The 26,111-nt window shown below is 32.6% G+C and overlaps 1 protein-coding gene across 1 annotated transcript in view; it reads left to right on the top strand.

Annotated features, from left to right (window-relative positions):
• The window catches only part of LOC145286164 (folliculin-interacting protein 2-like), a 131,748-nt gene extending 107,095 nt beyond the window's left edge, over window positions 1-24,653 (top strand). The window contains exons 12-19 of the mRNA XM_080134942.1: window positions 61-113; window positions 1,717-2,601; window positions 6,489-6,602; window positions 10,714-10,882; window positions 16,798-16,859; window positions 19,588-19,714; window positions 20,872-20,987; window positions 24,330-24,653. Coding sequence (XP_079991068.1) covers window positions 61-113; window positions 1,717-2,601; window positions 6,489-6,602; window positions 10,714-10,882; window positions 16,798-16,859; window positions 19,588-19,714; window positions 20,872-20,987; window positions 24,330-24,396 — 1,593 coding nt within the window. The 3' untranslated portion in view covers window positions 24,397-24,653. The remainder of the gene's footprint in view (window positions 1-60; window positions 114-1,716; window positions 2,602-6,488; window positions 6,603-10,713; window positions 10,883-16,797; window positions 16,860-19,587; window positions 19,715-20,871; window positions 20,988-24,329) is intronic.
• The last annotated feature ends 1,458 nt before the right edge of the window (window positions 24,654-26,111 follow it).

Below are 26,111 nucleotides of genomic sequence, written 5' to 3'. Positions count from 1 at the left end.
CTATTACAGTGATATAACTTAGCATTTGCTTTTTTTTTTTTTTTTTTTTTTTTTCTACAGCTGGATGCATTAGCAAAAGCACATCCTTACAATCCACTCTGGGCTCAGTTAGGGTAAGTTGATAGAACTCTCCTTCCTTTTTCTTTCTATTTAGTATTCTAACTGTAATAGCAATTGAAATTAGAATTTATCTTTGAGAAGGAAATGTTTAGAAATGTAAAATTGCTGTTGGTGTATTGGAGCCAAATGAGTTTGTGATATAAAGTGTTACGAAAGAGTTTTTGGACGAAGTCTTCAAGGTGAGTGAGGAGGAATATCAAACGTGATTGAATTGCTTGATCATTCTGTGATATCTTCACCTCCATCCTTTACATAAAAATATAAAATAGGGTTCTATTATGAAAGGAGTTGTTTGAAGGCTATATCAATGCGGTTTGTAGGAAACATCGTGGACATAAGTTGTCATATAAAAGAATCGACAATATTAGAATGAATTTTCAATTACACTAAAAAAAATTAGGGACATTAACACCTACCATCTTGTAAGAAACATTGTTGGCAAATAAACGTAATATAATTGAAAATTATTTCTAATATTGTCATTCTTTTATATGCTAACTCGTGTCTTGTGTCCAGTGTTTCTTATGAACCACCTTGATATAGCCTTCAAATACTTTTTTTTACACTACACAATTCTTCAAGCAAACTACAATATTCTTCTCAGGTTTTGTTTGCATACATTTTCTTTAAAGAACTGATATTGCAAATTGTTGGATAATCTTTTGTGATTTTCTATTAGCTTTATCTGCACCCCACATGCAAGTGATATAGCTAGCTTGGATTTCTTTCCTAGAAGCTGGCTTGAAGTGAATAAAAGAACATTAGTTTAATTCTCCAGCCAAGATGGTTGCGTCATATTTCCAGGAATCGTCCATTATTTCCTTTTTCAGGTTGGCTCTCTGAAGGGAAGTTTTTCATGTCCAACATGATGCTTACACTGCCCTTCACCAACTGACCACTTGCCATTTCCAACATACCCCTCACTCTTAACAAATGTTCTTTCTCAACCAATCAGAGCTTACACACCATTACTATATAGCACAAATACTGATCTGTTTTTACAAAGATTTTAAATATATTTAGAATTCTTTGAGTAAAGTCGTTTTGTAATTATAATTTAAAATGAACTCAAAATTAACTTTTTTTTTTTTTTTTTTTTTAATTTAGAAAAAATTTTGATACTCATGCAGAGAGTGATCCATGCTGAAATAATGTTATTTAAAAAGTCATTCTTAACATGGGGAGGGTGTTTTGTACCTATTCTGTACTTTAACCTTACAATTGAATAAAAAAAAAACTTAACTTGGAAATACGATTTAAAAAATAGCGCAGATCACTCTCTGCATTAGCACCAAAATTTTAAAATGAAAAAAAAAATTTATTCTTAATTTTCTTTAATTTAAAAAGGTTTAAAAAATTTGTTTAATTTATCTTCATGTAGATGTCACACCTATAATTCTATGTCCATTGGTTCCACATTACCATGCTTTAAACTTTGCTTTAACCTTGATCCTGAAACTTGATAAAAGAAAAACAGCTGCCAACACCTTATTTCTTTAAGTTATGCATATAACTGAATTTCAATAAAAATAACATAACTATTTGATACAAGTTTTAAAAAAACTGTTTAATTCAATTTTTTTTTTTTTCTACCAGTGATCTATATGGTAGTATAGGAAATCCATTGAGGCTCTCTCGGACAATAGTGACGGGCAAAAAATCTGATCTAGTTTCCAAACTTTTACATATATTGAGTTATTTCATCCGCTGCAGCGAAGTCCATGAAAATGCTGAACTTGGAAACGTGTGTGCTGCCCTGGATGGTGTGTCATTTGAGGATTCAGCGATTGAGTGCGAGCGGACGTTGAGCGACATCATCTCAATGGATAGAGAATCTGTTTTAGAAAGTCATATGAACTTGCTTAACGATTTACGGTGCTCGGACTCCGAAAAGAGTGAAGGTAGTGTATTTCAGACGTTAGACAAAAATTGTAGTAGTCCGTCAACTAATGACTCTCTGTTATGTGAAAATAATTTTCATGTTGGGCAATCAACTTCATTAGACTCTCACACAGACATGTTGGCCATGAGTGGCTCTAATGATGTTTCTGCTCTCTGTCCAAACCCTAAAAAAAGCCGCTCAAAACTATCTGAGCAGTTAGCTCAGCATGACTTCAAGCAGTTTGCCTCAAAGTCCACACCGTCAATCAGTGATATTCAAAAGATCTTCCTGAAAGAGGGAAGCAACAGCATTTTCGACAAGTATTTCCACGAAAATGCTGGAGAAAATAAGACCACTGATGATATTGCTGCCGCCGAAGGAGGTGGCAATGAACAAAGTCTACCCATGGTGGATGTCTGGAGTACGAGTACTTCCACCTCAACTTCTGTGATAACAACCTCCTCGACATTTCCAGGCGAAGAGGATACCCTCCAAGAAAGTGAACCATCATTATCGACCACAAGTTCGAAAACCTCACTCTCTAACAGCCAATCGATGTCAAACAGCACTGCGACCAAAGTCACATTAGCGCGATCAGTGTAAGTACAATCAGATCATTAGATTTCTTTTTCTTTGCTTTTTTAATTTATATTTTAATTAATCTCTGAATGATTCCTTTCTGAATTTTTCAGATGAAGATTGATAATTTGTATTGCATGGTTCAGTAATGTTTGAACGACTTCCTGATGAGACGATCACCTAAGCAAACCTAATATAGAATTTAACACACTCTGGGAACAAATATATATAAGTAGTAAAAGTGTACTCCTAAAAACAAATGGGTTTATGGCTCCCAAAATTCATACTAGGATTGTTTACAATAGTACTTAGTAAAATCAAGTTGTAAGTTACTCTTCTGGAGGTTGAAGGTTCAGTCCTTAATGCAGGCATTCAAAATACAATTGTGAATTGTCATGGCTGATGGAACGAGAACATACTACTTCCGTGGATTAAATTAAAGGCTCCATTTGAAATTTTGTGCAAGTTCCCAAGTTTGCCAGATTCTAGAATTCAACAAGATACAGAAATTACATCAACCAAAATGTTATGCGAATAACACTAGAGATTAGAACAATATAATAATAATAATAATAATAATAAATAAACTTGAAATGATAAAATTGCTGTTCAATGATTTAATTGAAATGTCCACATCAAATTTTTTTTTTTTTTTTTTTTTTTTTTTTTTTTTTGGCGCTTTAACTGTTATTCACTCCAAACAAAGGATATTATTGCATATTACAGTTGAGACTTTTCAGATCCAATCTAAGAGCAGGAGACTAGTGATAGATGCACCAGCCCAGATATGGAAACAATACTCCATGCATAGGTGAATAGTGGTTTTGTAGAGATGTAGAATACTAGCAGGTGTGAGTAGTTTTCTAGCCCAACTGAATTATTTTAAATCTTTACTGGGACACGTTTTAAAAAAAACCCTTCAAATTGTAAAGTGTTTTTTTTTTTTTTTTTTTTTCTATTGACAAGAATTTTGCTATTGTTTACAATCAAATTATACAAAGTGGAACAATAAAATTGTTGCCCTAGAAAAGATGGCATGATTCCATTTTCATTAGATGCAAACCGGTTTTCTTTTTTTTTTTATTTCAGACTATCTACTAGTTGGCCAGTTGTACACAAAATCAAAGAGTGATAGAAACTTTCTGTAATGTCTGAAAGTGACTTGATGTTCAAAGAACGAGATTGGAGATGTGCCACTCTAAAACTCCTGTTCTCTATCGATCTAAGTTATGACAACAGGCCCATTGCCAGTACCCTCAAAATGTAAATCCAGATGGTTCAATGCTTCAGGGCACAGCTCAAAGTTTTTGGCCACAGTTATGGTCTTTGGTGTGGTTTGAAATGAGGGCCATATCATGCCACCTCACATCTTCAAAGTCGGCTTGAAAGTCAGCACCAAAGTGTATCTTGATGTGATGAAGAGTGTGGTGATCCCCTGGTGCAATCAGGTGGCCGCTGGCAGACCCTGGGTGTGTTAGCAGGACTCTGCGCTAGCCCACAAGTCCAAAGAGACCCAGGCTGGGCTTCAGGAGGAGTGCTACAACTTTGTACCCTTCTCTCACTGGCCCTCCCTTCTTCCCCGACCTGAACCTGCTGGACTACTTCATTTAGTCATACGTTGAGAACATAACCAACATGACCACTCACAACACCGAAGCCAACCTGATCGTTGCCATCATCCACCGAGTATTCAGAGCTACACCAGTGCTTGTAGAAAAGGTATGCTCCCAGTTCCAGACCTGTATGAAAGCAGTGATTGAGGCAGAAGGTGGCTACATTGAATAGATGTCAGCTCTACTACATAATCAAATTACCTGAATTGATTTTTTTTCAGTAAAGTTTTAAAATAAAGCTGTAGTGTTTTCTTTAGGGTGACAAATTTATCGTTTCATGCTGTAAAATGTTTTCATCATTGTCCATGCATGATTGTAATGCTTTTTTTTTCTTTCAATTGTGTGTGTGTGTATATATATAATATATATATACACACACACATATATATACACACACACAAGTAAACAATAGTACGCTAACTTCCAGTGACAAAGTCCTTATTACGTTTTATTTACTGAAATTCCAAACAATTCAGTATTGTTTCGCACATAAACTGGAAATGTATAATCTAGGATCGTTCATCTATACAGCTCATCTTGTTGGAGGGAGTAAATTTTGCATGAGAAATCTCACTGTAATAAAACAATTTTTAAATCTGAACGCATGCTATATTATCTATCAATGTTATACATGTTTCACTAAATCATGAAAGATATTATAAAGCGATATAATTATGTTGGTGTATTTTTATTTTTATTTACATATCTTGGTATTTTATTTCTTTGCAAATTTTAATTTTCAAACCGGATATTTTTGTGTCGGCAAATAAAGGAATGTATATATTTTTTTTCTGTTTTTTAGAATTATATATATATATATATATATATATATATATATATATATTTTCCGTTTTTTAGAATTAATGTTCAATTATGCTGTTGCTTTGATCAAATATTTGTATAAACATTTATCAATATTTGTCATTTACTTTGTATTATTTAAAAAAAAAAAAATCCCAAATTGTGTATGCCCCCCCCTGCCCCATAACCTTTGATTTTTGTTTAATTTTTTTTTCTCATCCAGAATTCCTTCTATATTAAAACAAAAGAAATAAAGAAAACTCTGTAGCATGTACATACCTTTGATGAAACAAAACACAATATTCCTAAACTCGCATAAATTGATCAAGTAGTTTTATTTTTAAATATGAAAATCAAATTTTATGAGTATCAGAAACGTCTTGGTACCATTTTGAAAAAAGATCTCAAAAACAAGGGAGATTACTCAAATTCATACTAGGTTTATCTTGTAAGGCTTACAAATTCCTATTAATCACTTGAAAAGGATTTTCTTTATAGAACTATTTGATTAATTTATATAATTTTCATCATTGGTACGTACATCATACAAATTTCTGCATTGTTTTTTAATAAGACGAGAATTCTTGTCAAGAACTAAGAATTTCTTGTATTATATACAAGGAAATACGATCTGTTTTGTGTTTATTATATTGTTAGCATCTCATTAAAAAAATTTTGTCTCTAATGAAACTTTGAAAATTACAAAAATTGTCATTGTTCTTTAAATTTAATTGCTAAAAAAACTTCTGAAAAACATTTAATAAATATAAATATTTTTCATTATCCAATTTTTAGTCGCGTGCAAGCGACTCTAAGTCACTCCGTCGGTCGGTATGTCGGTCGGTCTGTCCGTAACACTTTTGTGCTTGGCCTTTTTGGTTAAGATCAAAGGTCTGTTGTTAATACATGCTGTTCTTAGCTTTTTAAGCTTTTCTTGGCCTTTTGGACAAGATCAAAGTGTAGTATCTGTTATGTTTGTAACTTTGTGATATAAAGTAGGGGATCACTTTATTAATGTAAAATGATCACCCACTTAACAACCAGTCAGTCTCAAATCCATTCAAGTCATTCTCCAGATCATTCAAGTTGTTTTTGAAGGATTCCAGTTATTTTTTAAGCATTCAAATCATTCTTAAGGTCATTCAATTCATCCTTAAGTTCATTCAAGTCATTCGAAGTCATTTACTTTTTATTTAAGTCATTTCAACCCATTTTTCGGTCATTTTAGTTTATCTTTAAGAATTTCATGTCAATCCTACATTCACACATTCATTCATTACATGAGAGCACGCGACAAATGGCTATCAGCCTTGTTATATTAAGATATTTGTAAAGATATTTCTTCATCCTTTGTTATTAAAAATATGCATTAAATTTAAAAAAATAAATCCTAATAAAATTTGTCTTCTGTAAAATAAAAACAACTTTTGGATTGAGTTCTATTTAAAAAGAATTTAAAAATTTTTATCTCTGCTCTTTTGTTTGTCCTGCAGATCAAGTTTATCTGAAGCAAGTCGGTCGAGGCACCTTTCATCAGCCAGCACATGTAATCATGACATTGATCTCATCGACCCCCTGCTTACGTGTAAAGAATTGCCGATGCCTAAGTAAGTTGAAATCCAACCAGTTTGATTCAATTTCTATTCTTAGGTTTTGCAATTTATCGTCCGATTACATCATTATTATGCTAATTAACAAATGAATATTCATGTGCGACAATTAATTAGCATTCAGTGAGGATTATTTCAAATGCCTATGACAGGTTGGTGATTATGACCTCGAATGGGGAAGTGGTGGTGTATAGATGTTTTTAATGCGTGGGGGGGGCAATGTTCTGGAATCTCTCTTGCAGAAAGTTGAAATTCATAGAAAAATGGAATTACATATATAACTTGTCTTAAATTTATATATATATATATATATATATATATATATGATTCTTGTCCAGAGTTCTAGATTGAAAAAAAAACAAAAAAAAAAATCCTGTATGATGTACATACCTGTGATGGAACAAAAACATATTCTAAAAATTATTTTTAAATAAAATCAAATTTTATAAGTATCTGAAGAGTGACTCTCTTGCCTGTCATTTTGAAAGAATTTAAAACAAAATAAAGAGATAACTAAACAATAATTCATACTTACTAAATTTGTTATAATGCCTACAAATTCCCATTAATTTCTAAAAGAAAATGTTTACTTATAAAAATGAAACTATTCAATAAATTTGTGGTTTTTGGAAGATGATTTCTGTTTTGTTATGGATATGTCCATCATGCAGATTTTTCTGTATTTTTTAAAATATAAGGGAGGATTCTGGATAAGAACCATATTTTATTTGCTTATTATAGAGTTATTTACATTAACTATAAATTGCTTCTGGTTATTGTCAGGTGACACACGCACCTCACTGTGTTTGAACTCTACAACTTAACAATTGAAAGTAATAAAGAAAAGGCAAGAATAAAAATTGGAATAATCCATATCCATATATATATATATATATATATATATATATATAGCGTGTCCAGGGGTGATGAAAAAAATCCAATAAAGTGCTCGATCGTAGATGTGAGAGCTGAAGATACAATATTTATTATGACACTATATATACATATTTCAAGGTCGTACCATTGGTTTCGATACACCGAAAACGGTAATAATATACTGTGGAAAATCGGTATAATCTCTTCGGCGACAAAGAAAAATCTGAAACTAATGCAAAATGAACGAACATAGAAGAAACGCTAGACGAGCGTTTAAGACTCAGAATTTCATATTTAAAAAAATATCGTTTTAAAACCGACGTTGATAGATTATGATTATGGAAGAATGTGTGTGTGTGTGTGTGTGTGTGTGTGCATGCATAGCGGGGAAGGGGGTGCGATGGAAAACTCTAAAAAATATAAAGGTCCTGTTAAAGCCATATTAATAAATAAAAGTAGGACAATTAACGGTAATAAATAATGAGAAAGGCATGAATATATTAATATGATTTATAAAAATTTTAAAATTTAATTAATTTAAATAATTTTAAAATTTTTATAAATCATTAATATATTCATGCCTTTCTCATTATTTATTACCGTTAATTGTCCTACTTTTATTTATTAATATGGCTTTAACAGGACCTTTATATTTTTTAGAGTTTTCCATCGCACCTCCTTCCCCGCTATGCATGCACACACACACACACACACACACACACACACACACACACACACACACACACACACACATTCTTCCTTTCTTTCTTCTATAATCATAATCTATCAACGTCGGTTTTAAAATGATATTTTTTTAAATATGAAATTCTGAGTCTTAAACGCTCGTCTAGCATTTCTTCTATGTTCGTTCATTTTGCATTAGTTTCAGATTTTTCTTTGTCGCTGAAGAGATTATACCGATTTTCCACAGTATATTATTACTGTTTTCGGTGTATCGAAACCAATGGTACGACCTTGAAATATGTATATATAGTGTCATAATAAATATTGTATATATATATATATATATATATATATATTATATATAGGCAAAAGCGGCGCGCACATTTTTGTATGTCCAAGAAAGGCTTTTCTTCGCCGGGCTTCTTATGGGGGTTACTAGTTTTTAGAACTTTTTATATACTGTCTAGATCGTAATATCTATGATGTGCAAACGCGTCACGTCTAGATTTATTTACATCAATTTTTCCAAAATTCTTACTATTTCAGCTCCTCGTGTTTGTTTGGCTTTTTAGTATAAAGTGATACTAATCAAAAGTTTCCTTGGCTTTCCCACCGAGAACGTCCAGAAAGCAGTCAGCTTTGATCAATGCAGGGGAAACCTCTTATATCAGACAATTGCTATTCATTTGGGCACTCCCCTTTTTATAAGATGGTTTTCTCCCAACATCTTGGAAACGAAACCAAAAGTGCAGGATGTTTGACCTCATTAAATTTACACATCTGTCACTTCAGTTTTTAATTGTTAAATTCAAACGCTTTTCAGTTACTCTCCCGTCCTGACTAAGCGGTTAAGATGTCAGGGTTTTTTTTTTTTTTTTTTTTTCACTTTCTTTTTCACCTTTCCCTCAAGGCTTCGGGTTTGATCCTACCTACCTACCAAAACTCTTTTCTTTTACACCTGAGCAATGCTGAGCCAACCTCCCCCCCCCCCAGTCTATTATATAAATCTCACCTGTCTATTTAAATGTATGTTTGTATCTCTGTCTAAAACTTTTGACATAGGCAACGGATTTTTATGATCGGTATCGTTTTGAAGATCGACCCTTTGGACAACAAATATTAAAAAATTGGCTAAAAACATTCTTTCACCCTCAACTGTGCACTTTTCTACAGGGAGTGGTTGCTTTTTTAACCAATATTTTTGAAATTCATCCCCTCTTTTCGGTTAACTAGCCTTAATCTAAACCTTTGTCACTTCCGGTTTGGCAATGGATGCAACAGCAAAGACGTCATGTCTTTTCCTCCTTCGTAGTACAGGTTCGAACCTGCATGGCTTCCAACTTTTTTTTTTTTTTTTTTTTAACACACCTCCAAACACCCAGGTTAGTATAAACTAATTCAAAATTTCTCAGATGATTAAACTCAATGAAAACTCAACCTTCATAAATAAGGACAAATAAGGATATACATATATAGCCTTATATATTTAGCAAATCACATTTCCACTTAATTTCAAAAGCATATTACTACTAAGTAAAATGTGATGTAATCATGAAGTACAATTTTTCTATAGACAGCAATTGTAAAGATCCAGTTTCACGAAATCTAACATAGTTATCTTGTCAGATTTTCAAAGTTAGACCCAAATAAATTTCTTCATTTGTTATTGTTGTACCATGTTGTTGGCAATGTAATAATATACTTTGCTACAGGTTATTAAATTAAAATTACTTATTAGCAATCTTCTGTGCTGGATTATAAAACCTTTTTAAATCGCCTAAAATAAAAATTTGCAAGGAGGCTAACTCATTTTTAATGGAAGAATTAATGAGTTGTCTACCTTACAATGCTAATTCTTTAAGATAAAAATTTAAACCTAAAATAACTTCACTACTGCATCTCCAGTAATACCAAGTAAGTTTGACTAATTTGATATAAAAATTTCTCAATTTGGAAAAATAATTTAAAAAAAAAAATGTAGATTAAAAGAATTTTTTTTTTCCAAGTTTTAAGTCTAATAAAATTTTATTTTAGTTGGAAATGTTTTCACACGCATGCATAAAAATTGTTCTTAGTACGAAAGTGATGTTAAAAAATTTTGTCTATGCCTTCATACCAAGAACTTGGCTTGACGAAGTTTAGCTGATTACCAGCTAGAGCTGATGTTTGCAAATGTGTAACCAAAAATATTTGCATCAATAACAATTTATCATTCAAACTCCAGTGTGTGTGTGTGTGTGTGTGTGTGTGTGTGTGTGTGTGTGTGTGAACGTTTCTTTATTCAAACATGTGCCATCAAGCGCATGAGACTTGTATCTTTCTGGACGCTTTCTATCTCTATGCATCCCTTCTCCTCCGTTATTAATATCAACAAAAATGAGGAAAAGAATAAAAAAACAAGTTTTGTTCTGAAAATAATTTTAGATATCAAGACTAGTCTTATAAAAACACCCAAAAAAAACTAATGATTCTATTGGTTTTAAAATTGCATTACTTTTGGTTATAATTTCTATAAGTATTGTGTTGAATAAGTTTGTTTTTATTCCAGATGTAACACTCAAGGTACAAGAAAAGCTGTTAGCAGTTTTGCCAAGAATTTTGGCCGTTCACTTTTTGCTGATTATTCAAACCATTACATGTCAGACTTTGTGTTGCATGGTACGTCATGTACAGAGTTCACGCGAAAAATGAATAAAGACCTCCAACAAGCAGTACAGGTAAGCGCTCTTTTATACTTGTTTTTAATCGTGATAACAGCTTCTTTTTCCCCCATCAAACTGAGATTATTAAAATATCAATAAAAATGTTTTAGAACTACTTTCTCTTTGTGTTTAAATCTTAACAGATTGTGTAAACCTTTAAGAAATCATTTGCTTTTCCAGTACATAATGTAACTTTTCACTAATATTTCTCGGAAAGGTAGATCTCCTCTCTAGCTAGGTTAGATTGTAGATTATCAGTCCTTGAGTAGACAACTAGTCTAGAAGAAGAAAAAAACAAACTCTGAAATAACATCAGATGTTGTCCTATCAGCCTCTTTGAAAAAACATTTTGAAAAGCAATAGAATTGTTTGGAGATGCATGGTGGCTAACATTCAATTAAAAAGAAGAAAAATAGAATTAAACTATATTAATTATTTTATTGCGAACTATCATCCTCATCTTTATTAGTTGTTTCACGACGTTTCGGCCAACTATTCCTCTGGCCTTTGTCAGGCGGTAACCGTGACGGATAGGAACTTCGAATCTCCTAACTGCATTCTCAGCAATCACTGCCATCTGTAGTTGTCGTCGTCTCACCACGTTTTTGGCCAAGTAAGCCTCTGGCTGAAACAACTAATAAAGATGAGAATAATAGTCCGCAATAAATAAATTAATATGAATAATACTCATCTCAGTAATGAATTCCAATTAAAATAATATATATACCATTCGGTACAGACCCAACCATGGAGGATCAGATAATAAATGTGGATTTATAAGATCAAAAATTCCAACCTTGATCGCCCTTCGGGGCCCCTGGCGCAGTTGATAGACATTGAATCTCTACGGTTCCAGATGATTGTCTGAAGATAGTCGTTTCAATCCTACCCCAAGCTGGATTTTTCTTGGAGCGTATTCGACAATGCAATCTTTCTCAAAAGCCATGAAAAAATATTTCAACATCACCAAGATGGAAGCTTAACAAACCTAACGGAAAAATTCAAAAATCTCTGCTCAGAACAATTGACAGAAAACAACATCGATACAATCGAAACATTTACACAAACATTAATATCAATAGAAGAGTGCATTCGCAAAAATACTACTTCAGGAAAAAAGAATAGACCATGTTTTAACAAAGAATGTAAAGAATCAATCTACAAAAAGCAGCATTAAGAAAATTTAATAAAGAACCATAAACAAGCAACTTAATTGAATACAAAAATAACCTTCTTAGTGACACTCAATATGGTTTCCGTTCTGCTAGATCTACAGCAGATGTGCTTTCAGTTATATCGCATAGGATTAGCAAATCTCTCGACGGAGGCAACCTTTCTAGGGCAATTGCTCTTGACATATCTAAGGCCTTTGATAGGGTATGGCATAAAGGTTTACTTCATAAGATCTCTAGCTATGGTATTGCTGGAAATGTCTTCTCAATTATTAAATCATTTCTTTCTGATAGGTTCATAAGAGTAGTAGTTGAGGGGCAAAAATCAGAAGCTCACAGTATTAATGCCAGTGTCCCTCAGGGATCCATCCTGGGCCCAACTCTTTTCCTAATCTACATTAATGATCTTCCAAATCACATCCTTACATCATTTGTAGACATCTATGCTGATGACACTACCATTTATGGTAGCACATCTAAGACAGTAAACGACCAAGTTCTCTCTAATTCTCTCTCCTCTGATCTTGAGCACGTAGTACAATGGGGTAAGGAGTGGCTGGTTACTTTTAATGCATCTAAAACCAAGCTTCTCTCTTTACATCATCAACATTCTGATCCACATCTGGCATCAATTGAAATGAATGGCTCTCGTCTTCAGGAGGCCTCAAGTTTTGACAAGCTTCTGGGCTTGACCATTACTCCTGATCTTAAATGGAACACGTACATCAAATCTGTTGCCAAGGCCGCTGGAAAAATGGTGGGATCTTTCTGTCGATCCGGTAGATATCTCACTGCTGATGCTATTCTCTATCTATATAAGAGCCAGGTACGTCCAAGGATGGAATACTGTTGCTACATCTGGGCAGGAGCTGCTAGAAAGGACTTGGCCTGCCTTGATAGAGTTCAAAATAGACTTCGTAGCCTCGTAGGAGATGTCCTTTTCTCTTCCTTGCAACCTCTATCTCACAGAAGAGATGTTGCGAGTTTGTCTCTGATGTATCGTTATTTTCATGGAAAGTGTTCAACTGAGCTTCAATCTATGGTCCCCCCTCGCCAAACTTTCACAAGAAACACTCGTCTAGCTGTAAACACTATCAATAATTACCCCCGCTCTTTATCTGTGCCTAAACCTAAACGTAGATTCCATGAACAAAGCTTCTTTCTTAGAACTGCACGCCTGTGGAATTGTCTTCCGTTTTCCTGCTTTCCGGCTGACTACAATATGGTTGTCTTCAAGTCTAACGTAAATAAGTTCTTGATGAGCCGTTCCATATAAGTTATCAAATTTTCATTACTAATGATTACTATATTGTCCAATTTATAATGTACAATCTTTAACCCTTATCCTTGAGTGGCCTCTTGGCCTTGATAATGTGGTGATGCCTATGTAAAAAAAAAAAAAAAAAAAAAAAAATTGCATAGAGCAAAATCATGCAGAATAATAAAGAAAGCTAAAAAAGAATGCTGGCAAGAATATGTCAGCAAGATCAATGTTTCCACTAAACCAAAGACAGTTTGGGAAATAGTTAAAAAAAATTTCTGAAAAACATAACCCGATACCAATTAAACATCTTTTGACTGAAAATACCAAAATAACAGAAACGAACGCTATAGCGAACAAATTATCCAAAACATTTTCAAAGAACTCTTCAAAAAACTATAACAAAGAATTCCAAACCATCAAGGAAAATATTGAAAAATACAAGCTAAACTTCAATTCCAAAAACCTTGAAGAATATAATAAACCTTTTTCAATAAGTGAATTGGAAAATTCCATAAACAAATCACACAACACAGCCATGGGACCAGATGAGGTCCACTATAGTTTTTGAAAATACTTCCAAAAACTTCATTGGAACTTTTACTAAAAATCTACAATGATATCTGGATTAAAAAGAAGTTCCCAGAATCTTGGAAACATACAATGATTATACCAAAACCAGGAAAAGATTCTTCAGATCCTGGAAATTATCGACCAATTTCACTAACAAGTTGTATGTGCAAAACATTAGAGCGAAGAGTACATCATCGCCTAATTTGGTATTTAGAAACAAACTAATACCCAATGCAGTGTGGTTATCGTAAAAATCGTGGATGTCTTGACGATTTTGTCAACTTAGAATGCTATGTCAGAGAAGCCTTCATAAGAGGGGGAACCCACCACAACTGTCTTTTTCGATCTAGAAAAAACTTATATTACCTGGAAATTCGGAATTATGAAAGATCTATTTGACTTTGGACTTAAAGGTAGACTTCCCGAATTTATTCAAAATTTTTTAACGAACAGAACCTTCAAGGTATGCATAGGGTCTACTCTAAGCGATATAAATAAATAGGAAGAAGGCGTGCCACAGGGAAGTATATTATCAACAACCCTATTTAATATAAAAATCAACAACATAGTAAAGGAACTTACCCCCGATATAAATAGAACATTGTACGTGGATGATTGCTCTATAAGCTATCGTTCCAAGCACATCCATACTATTGAAAGAAAATTGCAACACAGTATAAACAAAATGAATAAATGGGCAAAAGAAAATGGTTTTAAATTTTCAAAAAATAAAACCAAATGCATTCATTTTTGCAATCAACACAAATTACACAATGATCCCAAATTACAACTCAATGGAGAAGATATCCCCTTTGTTGATGAATACACGTTTTTAGGAATGATTTTTGATAAACTAAATTTTATTCCCCACATAAACTATTTAAAAAAATAAATAAATAATAAAACACTGCAACTTCTGCGTGTTGTGGCCCATACAAATTGAGAAGCTGACAGGCAGACCTTGTTAAACCTGTACAGATCCCTAATTCGATCTAAAATTGACTATGGCAGCTGTATATACCAAGCAGCAAGAAAATCTTGCGTTAAAATTTTAAATCTCATTTACAACACAGGACTGAAACTTGCACTGGGAGCTTTCAGAACATCCCCACTAGAAAGTTTGTAACCTCAGATATAACAAATTAGCACTGCTATACTATACAAAATTGAAGGCAGACCCCGATAATCCTGTGCACAACTGCACTTTTATTATTTATTTATTTTAAAAAAAAAAAAAAAGCCATTAAAACATTTGGTCTATGAATGGAACCTCTTATTGAAGAAGCAGAGATCCCGATAACACAAATTCATGAGACATTTACTCCTAAAATACCTCCCTGGAACATTATAGTACCGATAACAGACTTAAGCCTCTGTAATTACAAAAAAAAAACACTTATCCTAAAAACTTCAAAGAAAAATTTAGAGAAATCACAGAAAAATACCCTGGACACATCTGTATTTATACAGATGGATCCAAAGAAAACACATCAACCAGTGCAGCCATAATCAACAAAAATACCAAAATAACAAAATGCCTCCCAAAAAGCTGTTCAATTTTCACTGCAAAAATTACCGCTATAAATCTAGCTCTAGACCTAATCAAAGAAAATAAAACCGCAAACTTCGTCTCTGATTCTCAGTCTGAAAAAAATAAATAACTCCCTAATTGCAAACCTACTCACAAAGGGAGGGGTCCGCTTTTTGCCGATATTTTTGAAAGTCATCCCCCTCTTTTCAATTGTCTAGCCTTAATTTAAACCTACGTCACTTCCGGTTTGACGGTGGTCGTAACAGCAAAGATGTCACGTTTTTTTCCCGTTCTTTTCCTCCTTCACAGTACGTGTTCGAGCCTACCTTCCTACTATCACTTTTTTTTTTTTGCTCAACACACACCTGCAAACACCCGGGCAACGCCGAGCACCAATGCTAGTTATCAGTATTTCGAAAGTTATATGGGTCTGAAATTTATGTATACAAAATTGAAGGAAAATTTTTATTTTTTTTTATTTGTAATTATGCCCCAAATTGTTTCATTTACATTTCTCAATACATTAGTTTTATTAAGTGAAATTTGAGCTTCAAAAGAAATCATTTACATTCATTAAAAAGTTATTCTTTTCTCAGTATCTGTTTCCATTTGGAGTTGTGAACACAATACAGAAATAACTAATAAAATATTTTTATAAATAGTGTAACTAAAACACTGCAATCGCTAAAAAATGAAAATTAGTGACTTGTATTTAGAAATAAAAATTTTAAAAAAACCCAGCAAAATTGCATAAAGAACTAAAACTAGAAAAATTATCTGAACTAAGTGTATCGGCAAAGTAAATGTAGTTTTAGTGATAGAATGCAAATACCCCTCAGATTGTGTGGGGTGGGGGTTCAGAGACTGCGTATCCTGTAAATAATTTGGATAATCAGGGAAGAAGTTAAAAGAAACAATTCTTTAAATCTTACTTTAAACATTGTGTGCTGTTTAGCTTTGATTTTTATTTTCTATTGGATGGCCTAACATTGGAAATGTAATCAAACTTTGTTAAAATCTCAATTTCAGTTCTGGAGATTTAAATGTATCTTGATTTTAAAAAAGGAAATGTTTTCCCAAGAAAATTAGTCAAAATTCAGTTTGTGCAGTTTGAATGTTGGAAGCTTGCATTGAAGGTTTGAGATTATAGAGTTTCTTGAGAGAAAATTTATTGACCTGTATTATCTCACAAGTTTGAAAGATAAATCTGTCAATGATTGTGGGAAAGATTGCATGATAGAAATGGTTTTGGATTGGAAATGAAAACTAGTTTGTATTTTTATTACTTAGAAATGGGTAGATAGTGATTGAATTTGATCGTGCAAGTTTCATTGTCATTGGACATATGTAAAACTGACATTAAACCTAACAATGTTTGTATTTTGATTTCTAGCATTCCATTCTGGATGAACCAATTTCTGAAGCTGTTTGCATTGTAGCTGATACTGATAACTGGTAAAGTATTAAATTCATTTCTAAATTACTAAAACAAATTTGACTCGCTGTAATCAACTACTGCAAAAATACTTTGTAGTCAAAGGTCAACATACTAGAAATGTGCTTTGATATAACTAGTTTGCTTGAAGCATTGTGTGTAATGACTATATATATATATAATATATATATATATATATATATATATATATATATATGAGGGAGAGTAGGGAAATTATAGATGACAATGTGGGAATATATTTAATAGAAGTGGGACTAAAAGTAAGACGAGGCAAGTTTTTGTGTTTTTGATATTTTTTCTGTTTTATTATAAATCTTATTTGAAGTCAATATAACAATTTATTTGGAAAAATAGTTTCCATTTGAAAATTGGAGTTTAACAAAAATCTGATTGGATTTAAATATGTGATATGTACTCCTATTAAAGTATACAGAAAGCAGATAAGATAAAAAAAAAATTTTAAATCGAGAAAACTAAAAATAGAAAAAAAATTTATTTTTACTTATCATCTTCTCTTGTTTTTAGTTCAACTTCTATCCGATACATCTTTGCATTGTAATTGCTTTCTCTAAATTGATTGAAAATCAGAGATATTGATATACCTACAAATATTTAAAAACTAATGTCTAGTCTGCAACTAAAATTCCACTTCAAATCTTTCCCTTTGTTATATGATCAAGCTGTCTAATCATACATCATGTATGGGAGTTCGTTTGATTCAAATCTTATCAGTCATATCTATATTGGTTCCCCAATTTATCAAAGAGGGACCTATGTTTTTGGTGCGTCCATTAGTCCGGGCGATTGCCAGATAACCATCCATTAGTTTTTCCTGAAATTTTGCCACAAATTCTATTTCATTAAATAGATGTGCACAGTAAAAAATTTTTTTGCGAAAATTCCCGGGCTCAAAAGAGGTAAAAAATGACCAAAGTGACATGTTTTGCCCTCATAACTTTTGATCCATCCATTAGATTTTTCTGAAACTTGGCCAAAATGTGGAGCCCATTGTTTTGATATAAATTCAGTATAAGTGACCCTGGCAAAATTCTGGTTCGCGTCCCTGGGGACTTTAAGTGCTAAAAATGGCTCTTTTTTTTTTTTTTTTTTTTTTTTCATATTTCTCAACAAAAACTGGATCTGTCTGACGATATAGTGGTTTTTCGCGGTGGTCAACTCGTGCATGTGTTAAGGCCTGAAACTGCACAATTATCCATTTACACTGGGATTCGACATCTCCTGGAGCTCGGGAGGTCAAAAATGCCCCGAAAATGGCCCAAAATGACACTTTTTGCCCCATAGCGTTTGATTCATCCATTAGATTTTCCTGAGACTTGATCAAAATGTGGAGGCCATTGTTCTTTATATAAATTCAGTATGGGTGACCCTGGTAAAATTCTGATCCGCATCCCTCTAGGACTTTTAGGGCTAAAAAAACATGCCTTTTTGGTTTTTTTTTGTTTTCATATTACTCAAAAACTTGATATGTATGTCTATATAGAGGTTTTCCATGGTGCTGCATTCAAATATACATGTCTTATGGCGTGAAACTGCACCGTTTGTCCATTTTCACTGAGATTCAGTGTTCCCAGGAGCTCAAAAAGGGTCAAAGATGCCCCAAAATGTCAAAAAATGACACTTTACTCCATAACTTTTGCTCCATCCATTAGATTTTTTTTCTGAAACTTGTCGAAAATGTGAAAGCAATATTGGCCCTTCACACTTTTCATGTTCATCATTTCTTCACTATTTTTTGTGGCGTCATCTAACATGCAGCACCAGAGGGGGGCCATGCACGCGCAGCTTTATTTATGAAATTGTTAGGTGAAGGTACAGAATGGTCTCATAAAAATTAAATTTATCATTATTTTATGTTTCAAATGTAACCCCCCCCCTAAATAAACAAATTGTATTTATTATGCTCCCCCCCCAATCATCTTACTTAAAAATGTCTTGTTGAACGCTTGGTGGCCAAAAAGTGGGTGCTGATTTGATTTTACGTTACATTTATATAGAAAAGTGACCCCCCACTCTAAAATGTTAATTATTTATTTTTTTTCAAAATTTCCGTCATATTATTTATAAAGGCTGTTTAAACGTATTAGGCCAAAAAAGTAGGATTTTTTTCTTGGAGTTAAACGATGCTGGATTACGTAAAAAATTACCTTTTTATTTTATTTTAATTTTTTTTTAATTAGAAAGTTGAAAAAAGAAAGTGTAAATTGTGGAATTTAAAGGGGGGGTAGTAGATCTTCATTTTTTTTAATTGTAAAATTATATTACTGCAAAGTAAAATTTAGCAATTGCTATAAATATTTTTATTCCTCCCCCCCCCCCCCCCCCAAAAAAAAAAAAATATGGTGCTCCCAGATCAAGCTGTCTGAAGATAGTGGCTTCCTGGTCAAAGATGCACCATTGATGTTTTTTTTTTCCTTTTCAAAACTCAATTGTGTTCTGCAAAGTCAAAAGCAAAAGCAATTTTCTTCTACAAAACAACCAAACTAAACACCATGAATAAATATTTGAAGATATAAAAAATTTGAAGCCTAATAACTTTGGCTAAATTACTAGATTCGGCATTAAATAACCCAAAATTGTCAATATCTTAAAACAAGCAACCAAACATTTATCCTTAATTTCTAAAATTAATTTATTTTTTTAAGGATGAAACTTAAAATCATATCTCAATTTGATTTATTTTTTTTTCTTTATTTTTTTTTTTCTTAGGAGTGTCAGTATAGCTAGTAGTTGCCGTTTTGATAAATGTCCGCTGCCTTGTTCAGCCTCCCGCCTTGTATGTGATATGGTAGAATCTGTGTCCGAGCTGTGGAAATTAAAGATGAGCCCAGAATTTGTAAGTACATTCTTTTTTAAAAATGATTTTAATCTTTTCTCTTCAGCATTAAAATATTTTCTCATCTGTGTCTTTATTCAATTGAACTATTATGCAGGTTTTATAATGTTAAATCCCAGGCCTGATATATAGATGGCGCTACTAATAAAGAAATCCATATGATTTTTTTTTTTATCAAGTACTAATCTTCAGATGATACGTCAATTTGAGCTCTAATAAAATTATTAATTTACAAATTTTCATTAAGTTATGTTACTGTTGCAACTTTTTCAAAACGATCAAAAAATCTGAATTTAGTATGTTGATAAAATATTGCTTTTCTGGTGGGAAAAAAAATGCTGTTCAAACAAAACAGCTTGGTAAGTGTAATTTGAACACTTGTAAACCGTTGAATGATGGTATATCGACTTTAATTGGCATCATACAAACACAAATGATGCTGAATGCTCAGGTTGCCCAAATGTGACAGTTGTCTAGAACAATAGTCACATTCATTTTCAACAATTATAAATTGAATTAAAATTTCAGAAAGCAGCAAATTCCCCATTTTTCATTATCATTTGTCAATGAGAAAATTTTTTACTCAATCAAAAACAAAAATGTACCAACAATTCATAGTGTTGTTTGTAACTGTTTCAGTACGGCATAGAATTTTTGCATCAATATGTGACAATGGATTAAGTATGGACTCATCATTTTACTCCAGAGTTAGGCAGTCAGTTGAGTAGACAATAACAGGTGGATGCCATCCAAAGATGCAAAAATCAGCAGACAAAGGAATAACCATCAGTAACAAATATTATGTATAGCTTTATTGGAGCATTTGGAGGAAGAAATCAAAAAACAAAACAGCCACAATGAAGGGGAGGGGGGAGTGCACTTTCAATTCAATCACAATACCAAAACTACATGAATTGAACTTTGAATTGCTTTCACATCCACTCTCCAGATTTCAAATGGAATAGATTTACCAGCGTAAATATAACAGTACTCCATACAGTCTGATATTAGTTTTAGTAAAGATTACATTTTGCATATCGGTTTTAAAATTCGTACCTCCCTTTTTCTTTTTCTTAATACCGTTGATGTTTGTATATGAAAAATGAAATATACAAAGAAAAATATTAATGTTACTTTAACTGTTTTTGTCTTTATAGTGTATGATGCATCTCGAAGATCGACTTCAAGAGATTTATTTCAAGAGTATGATGTTGGTAGAATATGCACATGGTAACAACAAACCTTGCATGAAAGAGTTGACTACGATGCTTGGGTAAGAGCCTACATCTATGTCTCTAACATTATTATTAAAATTGTATGTCTACATAATTGCAATCATATTTCCATCTCAAAACTCATATCATTGAAATTGCCTGCTGAAATAGAAACATGATTGCATTTTTGTAGCCATTAAATGTTCATAATCTTCTGTAATAGTTTTATAGAAATTGTATAGAACACGATTGGATTAAATCATAGGAAATTCGAAGTTTGTATTAAGTTGGAGATATATATATTCAAACAAATGTTTTAAATGAAGGTTAAGGGAAAGGTGCAATTTACTTATTACAATTAAAGATTTAAAAAAAAAAAAAAAAAGTCATGTGATTTTATAAATCTCTAATCACATTACCTCCCTGTTTTTTAATCTTTAATTGTAATAATTTAAGTAACTTGGACCATTCCTTTAACCTTCATTTAAAGATTGGTTCTTTTAGAGAAATCTATTTTTTCTAATCGCATGAAGAGGAATCTGGTTACTTTAACCATCTGTTCAGTGTTATGATCAAGTAAAATGTTTGTTTGAATATAAAAGTATATTGCGCTCTTGTTTATTGAGCAGTATTAATAACCTCACTAAATTCATTAGTTTTCACTTTAGAATATCATTAACTTTTGGTTTTCATATATAAAGTAAGTTTCAATGTATAAAGATTATTTGATACTGGAGATATTCATAATCGTACCCTATTTCCAAAAGAGGGGGAGATATAGCATAGGAGAAATATTTGAAATCGAGTCTCGCCTTGCTGTTATTTCCAATCATTTGAAACCATAGCAAGTTTTAGTCTCCCCTCCATCAAGGTTAGGTTTTGGGGAAATTTGTATATATGCGTTTGTGTGTATGTATAGGGTGGAACGATAAGTGTCACCCTAAAAACACTACAATTTTATTTTAAAACTTTTATTGAAAAAAATCAATTCGGGTAACTTATGTAATAGAGCCGACATCTATTCAATTTGGCCGCCTTTAGCCTCAATCCCCACCTTAATACAGATTCGGAACTTGGAGCATGCCTTTTCCACAAGCGCTGGTGGAAGCTCTACGGATACTCAACAGATGGTGACGATCAGGCTGTTGTAGGAGATCATGTTGGTGATATTCTTGTCATATGACTAAACAAAGTAGTCCAGCAGGTTCAGGTCGTGTGGGGGGGATACAAAGTTGTAGCACTCCTGAAGCCAAGCCTTAGTCTCTTTGGTGGGTCAGCACAGTCCTGCTACCGCACTCAAGGTCTGCCAGCAGCTCCCTGATTGCACTAGGGGATCACCACACTCTTCAACACATCCAAGTACACTTTGGTGTTGACTTTGAAGCCGATTTCGAAGATGTGAAGTGGCATGATGTGGCCCTCACTTGAAACCACATCAAAAACCATAACTATGGCTGGAAACTTTGTTTTCACCACCTTGGGCACGTCCCTGTTATTCATTGGCAATCTAGCGATGCATTTTGAGGGTGCTGGCAATGGTCCTGTTGTCATAACTTGGATTGGTAGAGAGCATGAGTTGTATAGTAATGCATCTCCGATCTCTCTTGTTGAACATTGTGTCACTTTCAGACATGGTAGATGGCTCCTATAGCTTTTGGGATTTGTACACAACTGGCCAGCTAGTAGATGGTCTGCAACAAAAAAAGAAAACCGGTTTTCATCAAGTGGAAATGGAATTGTGTCCTCTTTTCTAGGGCGACAGTCTTATCGTTTCATCCTGTATATATGCGCGCGTGCATGTGTGCACTTGCTGTATTTACATATTTTATCATTGATTTTTTTTTTTTTTTTTTTTTTTTTTTGCATGTAGCAAATTTATCAGCAAAAAATGACATACTTAACATTATCTAACACACCATGTGTAAGTTCCAAGTGATAATTGCACTGAGGAATTTTGTTATGTAGATTTATTGGCTGCTGCTGATGATTTTCATAAATGGCAACTATTTAAACTACTTTAAATGATTTTAAGCTTATGCTAAGATGATAGACTGCTACTGAAAACATAAATGGTGACTATTTGAATTGCTATTAATCTGTTCTCTATATATTTAAAATAAAGCCATTCTGTTTGAGATTATTGTGTATTACAGCTTACTTTCTATAACCGCAATATTTAATTCTGTTTAGATGTAAACATCTGGTCTTAATCCAAGTATGCTCTAAAAAATTGTATTTAAAATTCATTTTGTTTACATACTTTATCCAGATACTTTCATTTAAGATATTACGAGAGTATTATATATTGATTCACTGGAATTCATATTTCAAGCATTTTGATTAGCTTAATTGACATGGATTTGACCAATTGCTGCATTTTTTTTTTTTCTCTCCCAAATTAGAATTAGCAATGAAAGGTGAGGAAGAGTAAAAGAATTAATGACATTGAAAACATAAATGTTTTTATATCTTTACTTTTAGTTTGCTGAAGAATAGAAATCAGCAGCATAAATTATTTAGAATCACCCCCCCCCCCCAATATTGAAATTTACCTCTCAGAAGTCAGTTTCTTCATTAACAAGTTGGCACTTTCAATTTTTTAATAATTTAAAAAAATGAATTACTTTGTGACCCTTTGAAATTTAAACAAAATTTGGGAGCATTTAATCTGTCAAATGGTTTTAAAATTCTTCATAGATTGGAAGCTATTTAAATCTAAATAATTTTATAAATAGCAATTAAAATATTACTTTACCAAACACAAGTTGTTATGAGTTTATAATTTGGTCCAATTAATAATACCATGCTAAATTTAATTTTAATCCTGTAAGGGACTTTAAAAAAAAAATTCATTTCAACATCACCTCAATAAATACAGACAGATCTCAGCTCTAACATTCTCTCTCAGCTGTTAAAAATGTAACTGTCTTTCTTAATTTGTCTTTAAAGTAGTTATCACATGCAAATGAACGTCACTCATAAAAAAATCTTACTACACATTTTTTTCTTCACTGAAAATCGAGTGCCCAATATGCATAAAAAGTCCATATTCTTCAAAGCTAGTAACCTTTCATTTGCTTCTCGATTGTTACATTTAATCCTCCTTTATTTTTTAAACATTAATTTAAAATCCTAATCCTAAAAAAAATAAAAATGTGCTAAACAAAAAAATCTCAAGATTTTACAAAAGATGAAGCAAAAATGTAAGACTCATTGGTAGGTATATGTAGTCTAATATAGATATCTATTATACAGATATGTTCAAGGTTTTTACCTAGAAATAGATTTTTATAAATCTGATCCAATAGTATTTGATCCTATAAAATTGTTTGAATTTGAGAATTTATATTGATAGCATTACCTGCATTTTTTTTTTTTTTTTTTAATTTATTTTTTTATAGGTTTGATGCTAGTGATATGACGCTGCTTTTAGCTGTAGCATCCACTCATTCCAGTCAAACTGTATGAAAGTAATCCTGTATGATTTTTGCTATTTAGTCTGGTTGGGATGACTAGACTACCCTGCCAGGGAAGATGAGTCAGTAGGTACTGATCAACTGAACTAGACTTGGAGAAGGAGGAATGTGCTCTTCAATGGATTATGGTTGCTATTACTTTTATAGCTGTACAAAATGCCCAGCAAGCCAACATCCAGGATCATCATTGTCATTTTTTCAGGAGAAAAGAGATGTAAAAATAGAATTTGACTGTAAAAGAAAAAGAAACCTCGTTCAACTTTTTAACATTTTTTTTCTTTTTATAAAACTCATGTTAAATATCCAATTCAGCTAACATGAATTGTTACAAGCTATGTGTGGCCATATATTATGTATTTAAAAATTAAGCTGCATTTAAATCTTATTTTATATATCTAATTTATCACCATAACTACTGCCTTTTTATTTATTTTGTCCTAGGATCTAGAGGGGATGCCAACATCTAAAAAAAAAAAAAAAGGAACTGTTCATATTGATTGATCTATCATGATCTCTTTTCATTAGTCATCTCTTCAGATATCGGTTTCAAATGCCAGACAACATTTATGCATTTTAAATCATTTGACATTTATTTTTTATTTACAAAAATAGATTTAAGATCGAATTGTTTTATGGTCTGAAGATAAATGTTTAATATTGATCTTATAGAAATCTGGGACATTGTTTGGGCTATGTAATTTTCCTGAATTTTAAGTTGATTTTTCTAAGTTTAAAAACATGTTATGGTCTAAAAGAAAGAACGAATATTCTGAAGAGTTTATTTTCAAACTTAAGCCTAGATGATGGATGGATTGAGCTCTTTATAGAGATGTGTGGAGGCATTTGAAAATGAGATTTCAACTTAAGTGCAACAGTCTGACTGAACAGGGCCTCTTATGTTTGGATACATTCATTGTCTGTGCTTTTCGTGATGAAAATGCCATTTCAAACTGAAGCGTCGTGGATAAAGCCTCTTACAGACATGCATAGATGTGTCTAAAAAAATATGGTGATTATCCAGTTCTGTTTTGAGGATTTTTTTTTACTTTGGTTGACATAAATATTGCAAAAGTTGAGAACAGGCAGATAATTTGTTTAAATTTGCTCAAAGGCATAACAATGTTATTTGAAGATATTTTGTTTATAGTATAGAATATTTACATTTTTTTTTTTTTTTTTTTTTAAAGGAGCACAAGTATTGTCAATGAGTCCTACTTTGAGTTGAGCCAACTTTTTAAAATGGCTCTACTGCATTTCAGGTTGCACTATCCCAGCTTGGACAGTTCATTGCATCCTGAGTGGTAATGTTGAGCCATTCCGTCTTTCTAGTATCTGATTCTGTGAAGTTGTTTGTCCATTAGATCCTTTTCCAGTCTGACTTGACAGCAATTAGCCAGGTTTTTGCTTGCTACTCCGTCATTTCTGGCAGAGATGGATTCCTGGTTCTGTTGTGGCACCCAATCGAGATAGGTTGACCACGCTTCCATTAAAATGGGCTTTCTAGTAAATATGAAATTCACAAGCAGTCTCCAGTTACATGTTCATCCCACTCAAGTGAGATAATTTTAACAGGATTAATTTTTGCATGGAGGTGTTGCTGTCCATCTCCTACATGCAACATCTGTTATTCCCAAATGGTCATCCATCTGGTACTAATCAGACTTAACATCGTTTAACTTCAGTGATCTGGTGAGAAACGGTGTCATG

The sequence above is a fragment of the Euprymna scolopes genome, chromosome 10 (genome assembly GCF_053919585.1).
Source record: "Euprymna scolopes isolate OS-2025 chromosome 10, ASM5391958v1, whole genome shotgun sequence".
Classification (NCBI taxonomy): Eukaryota; Metazoa; Mollusca; class Cephalopoda; order Sepiida; family Sepiolidae; genus Euprymna; species Euprymna scolopes.
The sequence above is the reverse complement of the archived record's forward strand: the minus strand, read 5'-3'. Positions and strand labels throughout refer to the sequence as shown.